Genomic DNA, 21,165 nt, shown 5'->3' on the forward strand with positions numbered 1-21,165 from the left:
TAACAGTGTTAATAAACCTCTAGGTATATTCTATTAGTAAGGAACAAAAATATTCATATGAAATATAAAGATTAATAGAAGAGATTCTTAACTTGTATCCTATACTTATTTCATTGACTATAAAAAATAAATTTAAATAATGTATGTATATGTCGTTGGGAGTGTCCTTAAATCGTGTTACTTTAAAGAATTTCCAGTCGTTGGGGATCAAAACTCTATTGAACTTTAGCTTTTTTACCTACATTAAACAAGTAGGAATTACTTCGCATGTACATACACATCGCGTCTCCATAGATGTCTTTGAACCTCAAGAGTATCCTGCACACAAGATGCAAAAATCATTGTCGCTTAGTTCGCATTCATTTCAAATAAAACTGATATTAATTTTATAAGGTTGCATTTGGATTGCGGCCAGTAGTTGGTTTTTTATGCTTATACCATAACTGCACATTTAAAATGTCTTAATTATTCATAAACTATTTTACAAACGACGTGAAAATTCGTTAATTAGACGTCTGGTTGCATGCACCGGGTGACAAACAAAAAACATCCAGCTTTAAAAATGAGAGTGTCGAACAGTGCAAACGTTCGCCCCAAAATAATACAGAATTAGAAAAGATTTAAATTATTTCTTTGGGACCCTTTGTTCCTTCCACCTAGGCCCTATGAGAATAAATGAATATGTTCAATTATATTGGCGAGCAATTTAATTTAATTTTAGTATCATTCTTCCCAATTTTACTTTCGTAAAGAATACAGTGAGGAATTTTTGCCTTGTTCAGGGCTCTTAAACGTTCTCACAACCACGGTAAGTTATTATTTTTTTAATTCAATATAGAAGAATAAGTGAGCAACCTTCTCTTATTACATAAATCTAAAATAAATGGTAAAATGAACCAATGCAGCATTTAACTTACCTCCTTATTGTTATTTTTTATGGAAAACTTTCAAAATGGTATTAAAACTTTGTTCAATTTTGTTCAAGAGCAAATATAAAAATAAAGTAAAAATGTTTACACTTTTAATTACCATTTATTGAAAATTGGCAACCAAATGAAAGGATCCACCAAAAGAAGAAGATGAAAATTTTTCGACAATCTACCAAAGGTTTTGTCAATATGTCGTCATTAACAAAATGACTTTTTAATCGGACTGGTGAGAGTGATCTTTTGACCACTGTGCGAGTCAGCACTCGCCCGCCACACTCGTTCAGCATCAGTATGAATATGTCAAGTTGATTTAGTTTTACGATTAAATTTGCCGCACTGACAAAATGTTTCGCAAACGAAAATGACAACTTAATTTTCCTAATTGCAAATAATGAATCTCTGTGTATGGCCCGACATATTTAACATTTTCGCCTTAAATATGATTATAAATTTTATGGCGTAATGTTCTGGTGCCCCGTACAGTCGGCTATACACACTTCAATACACTTGCGTACGAGCTTCATTTTCTTCATATTTTTGTTGTAAATTTGCGAAACGAGTAAGGCCTGATTCGTTGGAAGGCTGAAGAGAAACTTTTGTTGCACCAATTAGCATGAAGTATCGCCATTTTTACTCACTTTTTGTGACGTCAAAGCAGACGCATACCAATAAAGTTGAACCGGTAAACGAGAATCGTTAAACATGCGATTTCATTTTTGCGAGAAGGGCGATAAAGAAATAATATCTTCCAATATGGAGAAATAAATTTGAAAAAAGTGGCTTTCTCACATTTTCAAGAAATAAAAGGGTGCAAAGTACAGCTATTGCAAAAATAATAAGAACAGTGGCCTGCAGTTAATAAAATTAATGTATGTACATACATATATCCAGAAATATGGGGAAATCAACGGCAATTAACTAGTCAAATTTATTGAGAACATATTAAAAATTATGTTTTCTTACAGTTTTACCCATATTTTGCTAAGTTTTGTATTTTATTTGCATTTGTTTTCAAATTCACGATATTAGCATGTGAAAAGAAGTAAGGACACTTCGTGGTTTATTTAAACAAATACAATATAAAGTAAAAAAAGTTACTTCTTTTCATTCAGAAGTGATAATATGAATTACTTATTAGTTTACTATTTTGTTGAAAATCCCTCGTTATTTAAAATTGATCAACACCCCTTTGGCATAAAATCAACTAGGTTTTGACAGACGGAAACTGGAATTGTATTCCACCACAATACCAAGGACTGCGGTGGCCACTCCATTATTGATCCTATGCCACTCTTTTGTTCACTTAGCCTTGTTTTTACGGTCGTTGTCCTGAATAAATATCCACCTAAGCGCCATAATGTCTTCAGCAACTGTAAATTCTTGTAGTATTGCCTTCATTGTCCCTTGTTTCGATGCAGTGAGCCTAGACCATTGTATGAACGATCGAATCATATGTTTCCGCCAACATGTTTAACGGTCTTTATCGTATACTTAGGGTTATATGCTGCATTATTCGGATTTTTACATAATGATTAGTTGACTTTGGTTTTGTTTAACCCGAGAACGTTACGTCATTGTGTTATAGGCAAAAGAACATGTCCTCCAGCAAACTTAAGTGTTTGCTGCACTTCCTTTTTTGACAACAACCTTTTCTCGTGCTTCGGCTCTTCAGATTTTCCTTTATAAGTACTTTTCGGTTAGTTGATGCATTAACATCAATATTCAAATCAAATTTTATAAGTTTTGACGAAATGAATGAATTTTTCTTCACATAGCAAACTATATTTTCTTGACAAACAATGCTTTTTTAGACTTCCTGGCGCGTGTTTCAATCTGTGGAACCTATTTTACTGCTTGTTCAACCGATGTTTTGGAAGCATTCAGTAAATTCGCTACTTTTCTGTACTAATTTCCTTCTTTCACCAAATATTTAATATGTTCTCGATATTTGATTGATATAAAATCCAAAAGTATTATTCGTGCCTTATCTGTGATTTTATAAATAAGGAGTGATAAAAAACGTCCGCTAAATTGGCGGAAATTTTATTCTTATTTTGTTTTTATGCATCCCTGTCCTTATTATTTTTCACATAACTGTATATCGTAAAATTTGCAAAAATTATATAAAGCAAGAAAAAACGTGAACTTCGGCGGCACCGAAGAATATGTACAGCTGCGAGCAGTGAAATAGTAGTGGGTGTTAGAGTTTTACATACCTGTGAGTTATGCAAAATTCTAAACAATTTTAACATCAATTGAAATGGAAAAGTTTATCATATTTCCCTGGCTACGTTTACTAATAAAAATATTTTAATTTGAATGGATGTAAGATATATTTATTCACAAAGTTATTTTTATGTATGAAATTTGATGGGAGCAGTAAAATAGTTGTAAAGTAATAATTTTTTTTTTTAAACTGAAGGATTTTTGAAAGTTCCGTCTATAAGGGATATTAGTACTTGATAGCATGGCGATGGTTTTTAATAACAGCAATACAACGCCTCTTCACAGAATCTACGAGACTGACATCTTTTTAGTGGTATGTTCTGCCATGCTTGCTGCACTACGGTCCACAACTCATTATTGTTTTTGGGTATTTCATTCCATATGGCTTTCTTAACGTCTGCTCAAAGGTTATCAATGGGACTGAGATCAGGGGATTGAGCTGGCCAATCCGTGACCTCAATTCTATTGACCGAAACCACTCCTTTGCCACCCTACTGGTATGTTTCGGGTCATTATCCTGCTGAAATAGTTTTTGTGGTAAACCTGGGGTCGTACTCTGTATTAGGAGGGCGTCTTACATACTGACGGGACCCTTAACCGCCATACAAAACCACTTTCGACTCGTCAGTCCACAATATTTTGCGCCACTTCTCAATCGGCCTAGGTAAGTGTTCTTTGGCGAATTTCAGACGTCGAGCTACATGATTTTTTTTAGTAGTGGTACTTTTCGAGGGCTGCGGGCATATAAATTATGTTCACGTAAAAGTCTTCTTATTGTATGAATACCGCAGGGCAAGTTCAGTTTGTTCCAAACCTCCACAGCCGACATTGTAGTGCGAGTCTTAACACATCTTACAAATTTACGTAAAGAATTCTCCGAAAGAATCCGCCTTGCGCCTTTTTTCATCTTTTTTTTATAAATAATTTTCGTTTCTCTTCACGGCAGTGCTTCCCGCGACCCACTAAAATATGCATAGTCATATTTTTTAGCCTTTTTCATTGGATAATAAATAAAATAACAAGAAACTTACTTTTTGATTGATAAAATTAAATATTTTGTAGTAAAAATAATCTGTGTCCAATCAGCTCACCGTTCACTACTATTTTAATGCTCATAAAAACAGATATCACAATATAATTAGCTGTAAAAAAGTAACGGTAAGTGTTTCGCACTTATTGTTGTGTATTACAGGACCGTTACACTACAGAGAATATAACTAGAATAATAATCAACTTCAATAAAAGAAACAAAATTTAAAGCGAAACTATTTTTGTCAATAGCCACTACTATTTCAATGCTCGCAACTGTATATCGTAAAATAAACAAGTAAGGAAAGCTAATTTCCGGTGCAACCGAAAATTTTATACTATTGCAAGAATCAAAGTCAGGGAAATACTTTAAGGTTTAAAACCAATGGTATATCTGATATTAGCTATATCGGGGGTAAGTTTTCGCCCAAATTTATATACTTATCTTAGACTGAAAGATACAGTTTATAAATAAAACACGTTCTCTTATTTTCATTGGGATAACTCACATATTGGCCGATATACATATGCGAAGTTCGAAAATCTTTATATTATGTACATATATGGGGGCCAAGGGAAGTATTTGTCCGATTTAACCCCTTTTTGATATACAGACATACCATTATAAGAGTTATATATCACACATTGACCGACATTTTCGATTAATAGTCAGAGTACCCATAGTACCGGGGTCTAAATATTCGGTATCTAGGGGCTTGAGCAATTTTAATTGGATTTAAACAATTTTTGGTTATAAAGTGGCACACACTAAAGACATTATTCGTGCAAAGTTTTATTCTTGATTTGTATACTGCAAACTGAACGAATCAAGTGGAATTTAAAATTTTGCTATAAGGGAAGTAGGTTGTTAACCGATTTCACTATTTTCACAATGGACATAAAAATGTAAGAAGAATGATATGTACACAATTTGGTCGAAATCATCATCCAATTTTCACACTGGCTCTCTTATACCATCCCGGTGGTAAAATTTATTGCCTCTGCCGTATTTAGTTACTGATTTATCTCGCTTTTAGTTATTTTTAACAGTACCGTTATATGGAGAGTGAATGGATTGTAAGCTGATTTCATCCACATCCTATACTGTCGGTAGAAATTCTTAAAAGATTTGTACTCACCAACTTTGGTTATTGTAGCTTAAGTGGTTTAGGAGATATGTAGGGCGGGGTCACGCCCAATTTTTCAAAAAGCTCCCCTATACCAAATTAAAGCTTTATATGTTGATTTAGTGCTTAGTTATAGCACTTTATTGTTTTCGGTTAATGGCGATTTGTGGACGTGGCGCCCATCTACGAAGCCGCTTTGTTTGTACAACGGAACCCACATACCGTATCATCAACCTCATTTCAACTTTTCTCATCTTATATACTATATAACCCTATGTCCATTTTGATTAGTTTTAGGTGATAAATACAACCGTTAGGTGAAAAAAACAATGATACTCTGTAGCAACTGGTTGCAAGAGTATAAAAAGTGATCAATGAAAGCACTTGGTACTGTATGGTAAAGGCCTATAATGGTCCGATATGGGCGGTTCCGAAAAATGTATATACTCTTTGGGATAATACGATGTGTGCGACTTTTCCTATTGATATCTAAAAAGTTCGCGTATATATTATATTATACATTTCGAGTCAAACTTAATATATCCTGTTCAGGGAATAAAATACATATGTACATATATATGTGCGAGTGCAAAGAAGAAGAGAGAGAAATATTATCCCTCTGGTTTATAACGTAAAGTTGGCCAGGTAACTTTTCTCATTAACAATTTTTCCCTTCAATGTAAAACCTCTATATACTATATATTAACTACTAGCTGACCCCGCAGTCGTTGTTCTGCGTGAAATTATGTGTTTTGAAATGAAAAGAAAGTTGAGTTAATCTTTTAATTTTTTTTTTTTTTTCAATGTAATGCAGCTTGATAAACAGCATTTTTTGGTTTTGTTTTCACTGGAAATGGAATGAACTGAAATGGCAAATCAAGCATTTTGCCTCTTTGTATTATATATACATATATCAGGCAGGTTCCATTACGCAGTTTCGGCGCGTGAAGGTTGCGAAACATAATAACGACAGATCCTACTTTGAGACTCAAATGATGCGGTGGCATACTAAGCTTTTTAGATATTCCACTGGATAATTCACGTCGACGTCTTCAATGTCAAGACGATCGATCGATTTGTATGAGCACAAGTCTCCCGGAATTTGACTTTTAATCTTCCAGTTTAAGTCAGCAACATCGGTATTTTTGGCAGCCAACATTGTGCGCACTTAAGGAATCATAGTTACGATAAAGGGAGAATAGAATTGATATCAAACCACTGGAAGTATCAACCGGAATTGATCCATTTCCAATTCTTAGGGAATACGATGTAAAATGTTTTCGGCAATGTCATTTTTGTTCGTATCCCATAATTGACGCCGATATAAAGGCTGATGCGTGTGCGATCTTCATTTGCATTCGAAGTAGTTATCGCATGGTCCATCGTTAGACTCCAGTGATTATCATGTTCCAGCAATTGTAATTGCTGGCTTGCTTCTCAAACGCACACTACGCAATGACTCAAATGAAGTTGAACCGCATACATTAATCAATAGCAACCGAAGTTAGAAACGCTTTTTCGGGTGGATTGTGTAAATTAATCCTAATGCATTAATTGAGAACACACCTGGGTGTCCATCTTCTTGACCTTGCTCTCTGAGTAAAGACTTCTTTGGCGATGCATTCCATGTCTAATATCAAGGCATTTCCGAATGTTAATTTGCATCTTAAATGTTAATTTTGTTGCTGGCGGTGTTTCACTGGCTGTACTGTATTCCTTACACTCTGTGGCCATTTTCCAAATGAATTGCGAGACGCACAACAGTCGGAAAATGTTCATGAATTAAAAAAGTACATATCCTACAAAGCGCTTCATTGCAGTTCACGATCGACCTATTTAATACTTCCTGATCTCATCTCGTTCAAGGCCAATAACCGTCATGTTGCTTCCTTTGGTGACGTAATTCCAAACGTATTTTATCGATTACACCAAACTGCAATACTCAACATTGATATGAGTTTAAATGTGAATTATATAATAGTGGTGAAATAGTACCATCCATGTGATGTCAACGTCGATATTCAATCTTTTAAATTGAATGCTGAATGTTCTGCCATTGTTGTCTGGTGAGCGACGCCGATACAGTGGATATCTATCATTTCTAGTTTGTGACTCTGAAAGAAAAGCACATACATACATATATAGTGTTCCGTGCATTTGTTGTCAGACATACAAACCGAAGTAGGATTGTGACGTCCGCAAGGTCGATAACCTTATTGGTTTTCACCACTTCGTATAAGACTGGATTTTTCTCTGTATCAGGAATTTCCGCAGAAATCCACCATCACCATCCACCATCCAAAAAAGAATATGTGCGTGCGGTAAACCTCTCTTTTGCCACTCAACAGAGTGTATATAGCATCTAACCCCACCACATATACGATGCTTCCAGATAAATTCCATCAAACATCGTAACTGTTGTTTGAAAAGTCGTTATGTGACATCTTAACGGTCGCTTGCTGTTGACCATAATTCCACACGTATGTCATCGCACCTTGCCTGCCATACGTTGATGGCATAAATCTTCGTCGCCTCGTAAAAAATTTCAATCAGTAATTGATCACTTTGTGTGAAACACACATAAAGTTTTCACTGAATAATTCACGATTCACATAATTTGCAAATCAAAATATTGAAAAACAACACAAACAAAATTGAAAAAAAAAATTTTATAGAAAAAAGTTACTTTTTGGGATTGTCCAATTTTCCGATTTTTCCTCATGAAAAGTAAAATGTATTTTTATTTCTAAACCTTCCCTGATTTACAACGAATAACCTCTGAAAATTTCATAAAGATTGGTGCAGCCGTTCTCTTAGCGTTACTAACAAGAAAAAGGAAAGGTTTGATTTTAGGGGTTTTCCGGAAATTATACGAAATTTTCTTGCCGTAAAATCCATGCTTGAACCTAAACGAACATTTAGAAAAAAGAATTGGCCAAATTGGTCTAGGTGTTGTTGAGTTATGCGCTTAGCAACACATGTTGCGATTAATTTTGTGTACCCTGAACAGGGTATATTAAGTTTGTCACGAAGTTCCTAACACTCAGAAGGAAGCGTCGGGGACCCTATAAAGTATATTCGACGACGACTGCTAAAGGAAAATTTGAATTCGCGAAGCCCACGAAAGGTGCCTTTACTTACACAAAGACATATTAAAGCCCGGTTGGAGTTTGTCAGAAGCCATTTCAGCTGGCCAATATCAAAATGGTGCAATATCCTTTGGACAGATGAATCCAAAATGGTCTTGTTTTGTGGAGCAGGCTCTAGACAGTATGTTCGTCGTCCCACAAAAACGGAATATAGTCCACATTATACGGTTAAGACAGTAAAGCACGGTGGGCTTAAAATTTTGATATGGGCGTGTTTCTCCTATAGCGGCGTGGGACCAATACATATGATCAATGGGATGATGGATCAGAATGTGCACGTGGAGATATTAAGCAACGTTATGCTGCCATATGCCAGTTTTAGTATGCCCTTAAAATGGACATTACAACAGGATAACGATCCAAAACACACCATCAAATTGGCTAAAAATTGGCTCAGCCAGGAAAAAGTCGATTTAATGTCATGATCAGCTCAATCCCCGGATCTCAACCCCGTAGAGAACTTATGGGGACACGTCTAGCGTTTTGTTTCAAAGCAATCGCCGTCTTCTAGGGCACAGCTTTGGCAGGTTGTTCAAGAGGCATGCGCGCAAATTCTCCTTAAGCGTTGCCAGGACTTGGTCGACTCCATGCCACGTAGATTCGAGGCTGTAATAGCCAATAAAGGATATAGGACAATACCAAAATGTTATTCAGTCTAATTAAGTGAATTAATGAGTTATGCTGATTTTTTTGATATTTTTTGTTAATACTGCTATTTCACTGAACAGCAGAAATTAGCGCTTTTATTTTATTACTCATTCATACTTTAAAAATAGAGAATAAATTAACACAAAAGAATTTCTAAGTCATGTAAAAATAAGTAATTTATCACTTCTGAAACAGTTTTTATCTCATATTGGTCTTTATAACAGAATTTATTCATCTAAATCGTACAGGTCATCTGCACTGCTATTTCAATGAACACAGCTGTATATACATAAATGATCAGTATGTTGAGCTGAGTCGATTTAGCTATGTCCGTCTGTCTGTATATATACGAACTAGTCCCTCAGTTTTTAAGATACCTATCGTATCTGCTCATTTTTTGGAACTGGTACAAACTGATCGTTAATCAAGTTCTTAATGGAAAAATTTCACATTTAACAAGATATATTCACGAAATTTGGTATAAATTATTTTCTTAGGCAACAATGCAATCTCCGAAGAAATTGTTCAGATCGGTTAACTATAGCATATAGCTGCCATACAAACTGAACGATCGGAAGCAATTTCTTGTATGGAAAAGTTTCGCATTTGACGTGGTATCTTCACGAAATTTGGCATGGATTACTGCTTAAGGTACAAATTGTTCAGATCAGATTACTAGAAGAGCTATTGATCCATACAAACTGAGCACTTATGTACTTACTAACATAAATGCACCTGTGAAGGGTATTTAGCTTCGGTGCAACCGAAGTTAACGTTTTTTCTTGTTAAATATAAAACTAGTTCAATATGCACTTTTTCATAGACATGGGTTATAGGCACACTAATATCAAATCTATCATTTAAAAGTGTGAAGCTAGATAAACTGAAAAAAAGTATTAACATATCTACATTTAATATGTTGACATTTTAAATACTATAATTTTTAGTAATCAATTTACTTTAAAATGCTCATCTTATAGATTATATACGTTCCATATTCGTATCCTACTTGCGCTTATTCAACATTTAACATATTTGTTTAATTTGAATATTAAGAGCAATAATGTTTGCTTTGCGCAAATATAAGATTGGCAATTTTTTAGATACATTAGTCTATCATTCTTCTTTATATCACCACTGATCTCTTAGGACGCAAAGTTGTTAATTACTAATATTAAAAACACAAATAAGTACAATACAAATATATACTCGTATATTTGCAACTAATGAGTATTTCTTAATTGCGCCTTTTGTAGCTCATTTGCTTAAATATATGGCTAATTATCGCTAACTAGAGAAGTACTTCAGAGGTATTTGGCGTCCAGAGATTGAAGTATGCGTGCACAAATGAAAAGTCGTCGTCACGCCCACCACTCCTGTGAAAACGAAGCGTCGCATGGAGGCAGTTCAGTTTGATAATTTTTTCACTCTAACACGTTGACACATTCAAAGCCACTAGGCCACTTGAGATTTATTATTTGCCGTCCTGCTCTTTTGCTTCGATGGTGCGATATTCATTCGTTGAAGATCACTTGAGCCGGTTGACTAAGTGATCTTTAATATTAGACGTGCAGCATCAATCCGTGAAGGATGTGCATTGCGCTTGTCGCTTGGTCGGTTGTGCGTATTCCGGCGTTCTTCATTATAATAATCTTTGCAAAGTTCAATACTTATAGGAAAATGGATACGCGTTCGGCCGTGCGTTGTTTTCAGAATAATTTTTCAATTGATAATATATTATCGAAACCAAAATTAAGCAAATGTAGTGAATATTTTTCGGCGTTAAGTGATCCGACTAAACATGCTTCAGAACCTGTGAATCATTGTAAAAAAGTTGGACTTTTAGAAGTTGAAAGTGGGAGTAATATTGAAGTGCAATCAAGGGTAGAATCATTAACATCAAGCCCGGTGTCAAACTGCACAGCAGACGGCGTGGAGGATTCGAAAAGTGATGTTGCATCCGAGGATGGCAGTAGTAAGTGATACCACACCGTTATCAGATTTTCAAGTAATTATTAATATTGACTTTTAAACGATATATGACAAAGATTAAAGGAAGTGGAGGAAGATTCAAATTATTATATCTATCTTTGGCTCTTGCACATACTCAATTTGAAACATTATCTATCGATTATAACCTTCCTCCTGGAAATGTATAATAGTAGTAATAAATAATCGGCGAACGGGAATTAGATATTTTATACTCGTAATTACCAATGGACTTTCGAAGGTGGCCATTTTTGCATATCTTCGTTACAACAGACTGCAGAATCTAAAGTATTCTAGTAAAGCTGACCTTCAAAATTTCAAATTTTCTATTATATCGTTAGTAAAAAAGTTGAATAAAGAGTTTTTGTTATCTATTTTTTCATTGAAAGTGATTGATGTTGCGTGGTAGTCAAATTTACTTAATTAGTTTTTAACAAAGGTTGGTAGCAACATACATACCTTAAATTTTATCCAGAATGACTCATTGAACCACGTCCCTTAGTACTTCGAACAACGACTAATCGAAATTTCTCTAATCAAATCATGCATCCTTAAGTTTTGCTTATAACAGTAAGATAAGTATATTTAACACACATATTATTTGTGGAATTCTGTCAGGCACCGTTCACCGCCCAACCATATTTACATGAATGATTTACTCAGACGTTAAAGGTTAAAAATATGATGATAATCTAGAGTAAGTAGCTTATAAAAAGTGATACATTCGAGGTCCCTTAGTTTTTTAAAGAAAAAATACACGATCTTCAAATTTAATGTGGAATGTTTATTATCATTCGAAAGGACTTTTTTGGCATTTATTTTTTGAAGATTACCTCTTTCAAATGTTGGCCGCGCCTTTTCGATTGGTAACTGCGAATGACGCTCGTAATATTTTGCATTCAGACAGAAATTATTAATTAGCCATCGCTGAACAAAATTTCGCTCGAAAACGTTAGTCGTTCTAAGAACTCATTAAAAGCCCAGAGCGAAGCGATATCGCTTGGGTCGAGCGGCTTTAAGTCGTATTTTGTCCGCGTTCAATTAAAGATCTCGACGTAAAATGCGCCCTGCGTCAGTCTGAGTTCCTACGAACGAGGCCGAAACGATCATCACTGTCTTCGTGGACAGTTTCAGCTACGGCTACCATAGTTTCTTCACTGCGTCCTGCAGGTAGTCTATTTGGTCGAATATTATCCAATAGTGAATGCTGGGTCTCAAGATGGGTGATGGTGTTGTGAATAGTACTCTCAGTAGGTCGATTATGTTGACCATAAGTTGAGCGAATTTTCGTAATAAAATTGAACGATTGGTAAACGTTGTTCAGACGTAAGTCTTTCTATAATGAAATGCCACACAAACCTGAACAACAAAAAAAACATGACAGCTTGACACTACGCACGTGGAATCTGTCAAAAACAGGCTATTAAAAAAGGACTTTTACTTGGGTCACCCGTTATATGTCTATATTATATGTATTTGAACATACATATGTCTATATTCATATGTAGAAGATTATGATTATGAAGAGAAGATTATGAATATTTTAAACTATCGCTAGCTTACCCTAAGCTTTGAGTTACTTTATTCCTCTGAAACAGTATGATAAAAATATATTACTTTAAAACGGGGAATATTCTCTCAATATTCTCTATCATGCTGGATATAAATGTTCATATCTATAATAACGACATAAATAATGCCTGTATGTAATTTATAAAGGCATATAGAGAGGCTAGATGAATATGTACTCTTAAAAAAATTCAATACTTTGGAAAAATTACAATTTATTTCTAAAAACAATGGATTGAACACTCGGTTTCGATTTTCGCCTTGGAATACATGTTTTCCGCTAAAACTAGCGACATCGGGCGGTAAGTCAAAATAATTATCCTTTTAATACAGGTGGAGTATAAATCATTCAATTATACATGAAAGCAGTACCCAACTAGATTGCGCATTGGCTTAGTCGTTGGTCCCTCTTTCAATATGATAAACAATATTTTTGAGTTTGATTTTGTTTTTGTTTTTATTGACAAATGTTGCGTATGAATTCAGCATTTGTTTTTCGACAAAACCTTGAATAAATTAAAATCAAATTTGGTTATTTTATTAACTTATATACCCTCGTTTAGTTTCATTACTATATTTTGCTTCGTATCTGCGACATTTGTACTAAAATACTCAAATGAGATACATGCATATGTATATGTGATATAAACTCAATTAAATAGTACGTATGGTAACTGGAGTAAATCGTGGTCGTCGGTGCGAAAATGGGTGAAATGCAATTATAACCCCTTCCTCTCTCCATATAACATCAATAAGTAACCTACTCCACTGATTTCAACCAAATACGGTAAGCAATATTATCCTGAAAATGGAAGAAAACAAACAAAAGACATACTTACAAATCAAAAACCAATCAATTCAGATATGTAGTTCTAAACTATACCTGAGCAACGTTAAAAACTAATGCAATCAACCCTTCCATTTCCCAATATTTCCTATATAGTTATATCCGATTTTATAGCGTTTGGGTTGCTCAAAATATGTGAAATTTTAATGAAACTAAGTGGACACACTTACACACACACTTCTTAACAGTTATACAATTGTATTTATGGTTTGACGGTCAATATAAATGAACTGGGCTTGGTCTAAGCCTAATATCCAAAATCTCATGGATTCCGATCCTTTGGTATTATTACTGGCGATAAGTCTTCCATCTATGCTTATGACCTGGAAACATCTGATCAATCGGCCGAATGTCGTGACAAAGGTGAGTCAAAGCCGAAACAAAGCAAAGCAAGTCAAATTCAAAGTTATGCTAACAATTTTCTTCGATTATAGGGGTGTGGTGCACCCCGAAATCCTTCCTACAGGCCAAACTGTTAACAAAGGAATACTATGTTAGTGTTGGTTGCACCGTCGCAAACTGCATTGATTCTTCGCGAGTTTTTCGCCAAATTTTCAACCAATATCGTGCCGCAACCATCGTATTCGCCTACCACCTACTTAGCTCTGTGTGACTTCTGACTATTCAACAAATTGAAACGATTGCTCCGGGGAAACCGTTTCGAGTTAATTGAAAACATTAAGTGTGAATCGCCTGGTGCATTGTAGGCTATTCCGGAAATTTACCTTAAAATCTGTTTCGAAGGTTGGAAAAAACGTTGGAACACATGTATGGGGCCAAGGGGGATTACTTTGAGGGGGAGAACATAGATCTATTTGCTCATATGGAGATTCAGCTTCATGTATTTTCATCGGAGCGCTTTGAATCGTTGAAGGGATTCAACTATCATTCATGGCCGTTTTGGGTCAATGTCAGTTCATATTATTTAGTAGTCCGAAATTATGTAAGAACAATATTTATAATTATATCGAAATAGTAAATAAAAATAACAAAATATTCAATTGTTAACGTTTTTTTATCTTTTACTCATTACAATTATAAACATAATAATAATWATTATTGTTATTAATATTAAAAAGTTTTTAAAGAGGAAGCATTTTTTTGTTTTTTTTAAGTTGGTCTTCATATATTAATTTTCTAACTGAATAAATAAAATATAAAGTACACACATTTTTTTCCTGATAATGATATAATATGTATATTCAAACTGCAAAATTTGAAAAATAAAGACCACTGAGCTCGGGAAGTTTCACGACTTTGACAGTTCTACCTACAATTGTCTGCGCTGGCTAGACGATACTCTATCGTAAAGTAAAATTTGGTATTCCGTATTTGCGCAATTATATGTATTTGCATAAAAGAGAGGTTAGAGTCTTGAAACTATACCAAAGTTCTGAATTCCAATATTAAATATTGTAACAAATGTATATATGTATTATGAATGACTCAACATGAATAACTGTATCATAAAATCTAATCAAAATAGTATATATATTTTGTATCGAATTCTAAAAAAGTGCTGCTGTTTATTTGAGCGCTACTGTATGTATGTTCTTTGTACGTATATACATACATATACATATGTACAGATATATTTGTAAGTGCTTGTTTTTAATGATTAAAATGTCAACGCCAAGTGATTTTGGCTCTTAGGACGATATTTAACGAAATTTGTCAAATCATTTGTTCTTGCACAAGTGTTGAGCGCATTGCAATAGTCAATTAGACTTATTCTTTTGTCAACGAGAATATCTTCAAAGTGTCACAAAGGTGCTTAAATGTATACATACAAATGTATTTATGTATATTAGTACAATTTTACTCGCTTCTAATCAACTGTCGAGCCAAAAATAATTGTTTAAATGGCTTTCGTCCCTGTGTAATTAGTATAAATAATGACATCAACTTAGGGCCCTTTATTAAAAATGCAAAAATAGTATATGCATTAATACTAATTTATTTAAATACCAATTTATTTTATAGCGAAAGAAAGTTAATTAATGAGGCTAAGTGTTCATATTGCAAAATTATTTGACCCGTAAAATCGAGGATATGTGCAAATAACTTGAAGCCTTTGAATATAATAAAGCCTTTCTAAAATCTTCTATCTTTCTGAATCGGTCGAGATACGCAAAAAAATGTCTTTAACCCCAAATCAATCGCAAAAATAGTGTAAAAAAAAATAGTGTCCAAAACTGTTAGCCATCTTTCGGGGAAAAGATTGATATACTGTCACTCAAATTGTTGAACTGATCATAATACACTTAACACTACACACAAAATTAATCGTGGCATTGTTGGGCAAAAGCTAAAAACAAACGATCCCAAACAAATCCTACAAAACAGACAACATAACTTTTTTTTGGTAGCAGCCTTAGAAGTGGTTTGAGCTATTTTATCTTTTTTATACCACGGCCGGAATATGTTTAGCATATCACAACCTACTTTTATGATTTTCTGACCAATAATATTGGTGTCTAACCGAAATTGTATACTCACGTCACTGTTGACAGAGTCCGTTGTGGTTTAACGTGAGTTCCTGCCTGCGAAGGCCTAACCCCATGGTGCTTTCTATTGCTAGAACCACATAGATCAAAACAATGCGTTGATCAGCGCCCCAAAGCATAAGTGCATGCACCTGCACCACACTCTTTAGAACCAAAGCATGAGTGCCGCCACATACACTTATACCTTGGTTCAAATTGGTTCGGGTGGACGTAAAACATTGTAGCCGCCTTGGTCGGGTACGAGGCCGACCTAAAACCTCTGCCGTACTCTGGGTCCGGCACCCGGCCGCAGTGCGACTCCACACCGGACTAAATGCCCTTCCTGCATTTAGGTTTAAACCACAGCCMCCACGAATCTCCACAAAGGGCCAAAAACCCAATGAGCAGATTGGAGTTACCTCCAAGGGCTAACTGCTCCCCGTGGTACCATGTTTTAGTCTTTGGTGTGACTTCTGGCTTTCGCTACTGCCAGTTGAGCCCCTAAGAACTCAACTGTATGTATGTTGTCGCTTGAGATGTACCGGCCATGCCTTATATTAATTATAACATGAAGCTTAGAATGGGATTCAAGCTGAATATTATAGCACTTATTCTGACTTTGGACCATGCTGACATTTAAACGAAGACCTGAAATGTCAGACATAGTGCATTTGGCACAGGCACAGGMACAGGCATGCCTTACCACGGGTATATTCGGTTTCCCCCTCAACCCAAGGGGGGTTCCCCCTACCCGCAGGGGGACGTCACTGTTGACAGTCATAACTTTGAAGTTGTAGATAATTTCGTCTATCTTGGAACCAAAGACACCACCAACAATATCAGCCTAGAAATCCAACGTAGGACAACTCTTGCCAACAGATGCTACTTCGGACTGAGTAGGCAATTAAGAAGTAAAGTCCTCTCTCGACGAACAAAAACCAAAATCTATAAGTCACTCATAATTCCCGTCCTGCTATATGGTGCAGAGGCTTGGACGATGACAACAACAGATGAGTTGACGTTGCGTGTTTTCGAGAGAAAAGTTCTGCGAAAGATTTACGGCCCTTTGCGCGTTGTCCACCGCGAATATCGCATTCGATGGAACGATTGACATAGTTCAGCGAATTAAAAGGCAGCGGCTAGGTCATGTTGTCCGAATGGACGAAAGCACTCCTGCTCTGAAAGTATTAGACGCTGTACCAGCCTGGGGAGCAGAGGAAGAGGAAAACCTCAACTTCGTTGGAAGGATCATGTGGAGAAGAACCCGACTACGCTTGGCACCACGTAGCGAAAACAAGAAACGACTGGCGCGCTGTTGTTAACTCGGCTATAATCACGTAAGCGGTGTCTACGCCAATTAAGAAGAAGAACCGAAATTATAAAAAACTCTTGAAGTATACTACAAATTTGCTCGATTAAGTATAATGACAAGCCATACACGTTGAAACCGTTGCTAATACACTAGTGTCAGTGGGTAGACCACAAGTCACATAGCCCCTTGCTGCCAACGAACTTCTGCGACATTAGCGCCTACAGCTGTGCAATTTACACCAAGTTCGCTCACTATGCTGCCAATATGCAATATCGTCTCATTGATGGCGTCATCAACCTGTTAGGCGATTTAGAGCTCGAAATATTTAATATACATACATACATACATATGTATAAAAGCGTTTGATACTATGCGATTTTAAAACACATCACAAACTTTGCAATTGAAATAGACGATTTAACATTCTGCACAATAAATGACGAAGCCCACACCAGCATTGTGGGCACCTGTAATAGCTGGCCCGATTTTACCATTATGGTAACTCTCGCATCAGACCATCCTGTTGGTAGCCTCAAGTTGCTACCCGGCAGCACATGGGAAAATGTCAAAGATGTGTTGTTGGCAACATACAAGGCAATCTGTCGGCCGATACTTAATTACGCCACAACAATATGGTCGCTCGAAGAAACTTTAGACATACCAGAACAATCTGGAATATAACGGGATTCCTCTTGATATTCCCAACCAATCATCAAGAGGTCTTTCCTTAACTATATACGTCGACGTCATTAGACAGTATGCCGATCAGACTTCGGGTGAAGCAAACTTCAGACATGCCATGCATTGTTCGATGTCGTCGACGTGATTGAGAAAGACCTCTTAATGTTCCTGAGAGGCGGTTCCGCTCCACGCAGGTGGTTGCAGAGGTGATTTCTGTGGTGATATTAAGGTTAAGTCTGTACTCCTTCGTACAGTTTGTAAATATAATCTCTGGGGATTTAATGGGGGAGAGTGTTAAGTTTTGCGCAGCGAGGAAACGAGAAAGGTGAGAGAAATAGCTGTTTATCTTTGAACACATGCCATTAATTCTATTGCCTGGCGTCAATATCGTGCAATCATCAGCGTACGAGGTTATGGAAACTTCTTCTTGTGGCTGCGGGAGTTTCGAGATGTAGAAGTTAAACAGTAACGGGGAGAGGACAGTAACAGTGCGGATGATTGATCACGATTCAGGTAGTTCATGGCTCATCTCTTCAGCCCTGGTGAGAGCGCACTTTTTTTGATGTGCAGTGGCGTTGTGTGCTCTTGACAAGTCCAACGCTCTGAGATTTGCTCTCTCACCGGGTGGTTTCTGGTTAACACCACGAACCGTCCGATCTTTAATGACGCTAAATGCTGTGATGGTGCTGTGCACTTCACTACTGGGGAGAGGAGAGTTATCAAACGATAGGGCACCCCTTTGTTGACGGGTCTCCCAAGTTTCAGTAGTGGAACCACTCTCCCGACTATCCACAGAGCGGGTATTTGAACAGTGGTCAACGACAGGTGAGGGACCTTGGTGAGACCGTCGATCCTAGATGTTTTAGCATCAGCAAGTTGATTCCATAACTTTGTGTTGTCTACGGAAAGGTGCAGTATAAATTGGCGGCTAAAGGTAAAGAAGGTTTCTCGATCGAGATAATTTTGGGCAGGTCGTCTAATGCGAGAGTTAGCATAAGCTGTCAGGTTATACTATTTATCAGTCTGCATCGGAGTTACGTTGCCTATTTGTGCTCCTGTGGACCGTAGAGGTCATCTGTTGGCCAATCGGGGTGAGGGACGCCGTAAGGCGCGAACTGGGTGCAGATTGCACGGTCATAGAGGCTACGAGCGCAGTAGTGCGTTGGCAACATGGGACGACATAACTTGTTTTCCACTCCCTATGTGTCTTAAGGCCTGAACAGGACCTAAGATGGCTCCATACATTTCATGTATTACACTTGACCGAGGTGGAGTTGGGAAAAAAAATGGGAGCAAAAAAAATTACTATAGGCCCGGGCTGTACTCAATGCCAGCATGAGTCAGGACGATTCCGAGCAACCCTGCTTCGGGTTAAATCGCCGAAAAAAAGCCCTTGGACGGATAAAATCCGGGTAATTTCCGATGCGTAGAACCGAATTTTTGGCATACAGGGTCGGTCCACCCAAGTGATAACTTACATATATAAAAGTTTAAAATATTGAAGAAACATCCTACTAGTGTTGCTAGCTCACAAATGTAGTAAGTTATTGAATTAAAACCACGTCTATATTTCGTAAGCCACAACTTTGAAGTCAATCAGATTATTTTACTATAAAATAGATACATTTAACATTAACGAAAGAACTAAGCCCACAGCGATAAGGCAAATCTGATCCCAAAAGTCCAAAATCTATACTTTTCCTCGTTTTTTTTTTGTTATACTTATTTACTCTGGATCTAGAATTAATGTCCTTAGATGAGTTGTTTTTGTGAAAGATGTTGGCTAAGCCCATTAAAATTATCTTTTTTAAATAAGTGAAAGTGTCGCTTACTGGCAACTGGTTACTGATTGACAGAGTTTAGTTTACTAGATTCCGTATCCTTATCCTTCCGCCAGTATTCTTTTTTTTTAATTATAGTATTTGAAGACTAAATAGTACAACTATCTTCAAAAAAGATTTTTCATTCTTCTTTTTGATATTGCTAATTTCTTTAATGGCATTCCTTATCTATTCATTATTCTATACCTATTACAATTTTGCGTGATTATATTTTTGTTTCAGACATTAATGACGATCGTAAAAAGCGGCCCCGAACCGCTTTCTCTGCCTCTCAGATTAAAGCCTTAGAAACAGAATTCGAGCGAGGGAAATACCTATCAGTCGCCAAGAGAACCGCACTCGCAAAACAGTTACATTTAACGGAAACGCAGGTATATTCGTATATTTCATCCTTTATTCGCAACCCCTTTACCCTCTACTGTTTTATTGTAGATCAAAATTTGGTTCCAAAATCGACGCACCAAATGGAAACGGAAATACACGGCCGATGTTGAATCGCTCGCCTCCCATTACTACGCACAATTAGGCATTGGTGGACTAGCTCGCCCAATGGTGGTCGGTGACCGCCTCTGGCTCTTTAGTCAAACACCCTCTGGTCCCACACCGTTTCAGTCGATCATGTTAAATGGCGGTGTACCATCGACTCCGATGTCAGCCGCTATGCGCCCTTACAGCACGAATTTAGCATCTACAACATCCACAGCCAGTGGTTCCGTAACTCCGGCTCTAATGCCGCCATTGCCAGTGATTGAGAGTGCGCGAAACGCTATATTAGCGCGAGGGCAACCGCTGAATTTCGCCTTACCCTACAGTTTAGCAACCGCAACCGCAACCGCAGCCGCTGCAAGTGCTAACAACACAGATAATAACGTGAGCGGACCACCGCAGTTGGCGTCCGCAGCAAAGTACTACAGAGCGCCGGGTGAGTTTGTAGATCGCTTCTTGGAGTATAACACCCTTCCCATGGCTACAGCTTTGGTCAATGTTAACTCATACTGCCGCAACGAAAATTTATTAACAAATAACTCTACACATGATACTTACTTAGCGTTAAAATATGGTGCAATACCACCAGAAGGCGATACAACGACCTCGAACGGCTTGGCCGAGCTTGAACGAGTCTTTGGGGATGCGAACGCTAACTTCTTGCAGAAGAGAATCAATGGCGTCAATTTTGAGAAATTGGGCTCGTCACGCAATCCAAGAAACCACTTGATGCCCTCAATATCGGACTCGGACTGCAGCGATATAGACTGTGAACAAATTGATGAAAATGACGACGTTTAACCTTTCTTACAAAATGTACATACTTGTAGTTGTTTACACTACATA

At 36.8% G+C, this 21,165-nt stretch overlaps 1 protein-coding gene across 2 annotated transcripts; it reads left to right on the top strand.

The window, feature by feature from the left end:
* The first annotated feature begins 10,691 nt into the window (after positions 1–10,691).
* On the top strand, positions 10,692–21,160 carry LOC108965014 (ventral anterior homeobox 2). Of its 2 annotated transcripts, XM_018927155.1 has the most exons (4): positions 10,692–11,083; positions 20,056–20,204; positions 20,266–20,755; positions 20,882–21,160. In XM_018927155.1, the coding sequence occupies exons 1-4, from the start codon at positions 10,699–10,701 to the stop codon at positions 21,118–21,120; spliced, it is 1,263 nt and encodes a 420-aa protein (XP_018782700.1). In that variant the 5' UTR covers positions 10,692–10,698; the 3' UTR covers positions 21,121–21,160. The 2 variants fall into 2 exon arrangements, with proteins under 2 accessions (XP_018782700.1, XP_018782699.1); XM_018927154.1 differs by having other exon boundaries at positions 20,266–21,160.
* The last annotated feature ends 5 nt before the right edge of the window (positions 21,161–21,165 follow it).

Source organism: Bactrocera latifrons, unplaced genomic scaffold (assembly GCF_001853355.1).
Source record: "Bactrocera latifrons isolate USDA-ARS-PBARC rearing strain unplaced genomic scaffold, ASM185335v1 scaffold_131, whole genome shotgun sequence".
NCBI classification, from domain to species: domain Eukaryota; kingdom Metazoa; phylum Arthropoda; class Insecta; order Diptera; family Tephritidae; genus Bactrocera; species Bactrocera latifrons.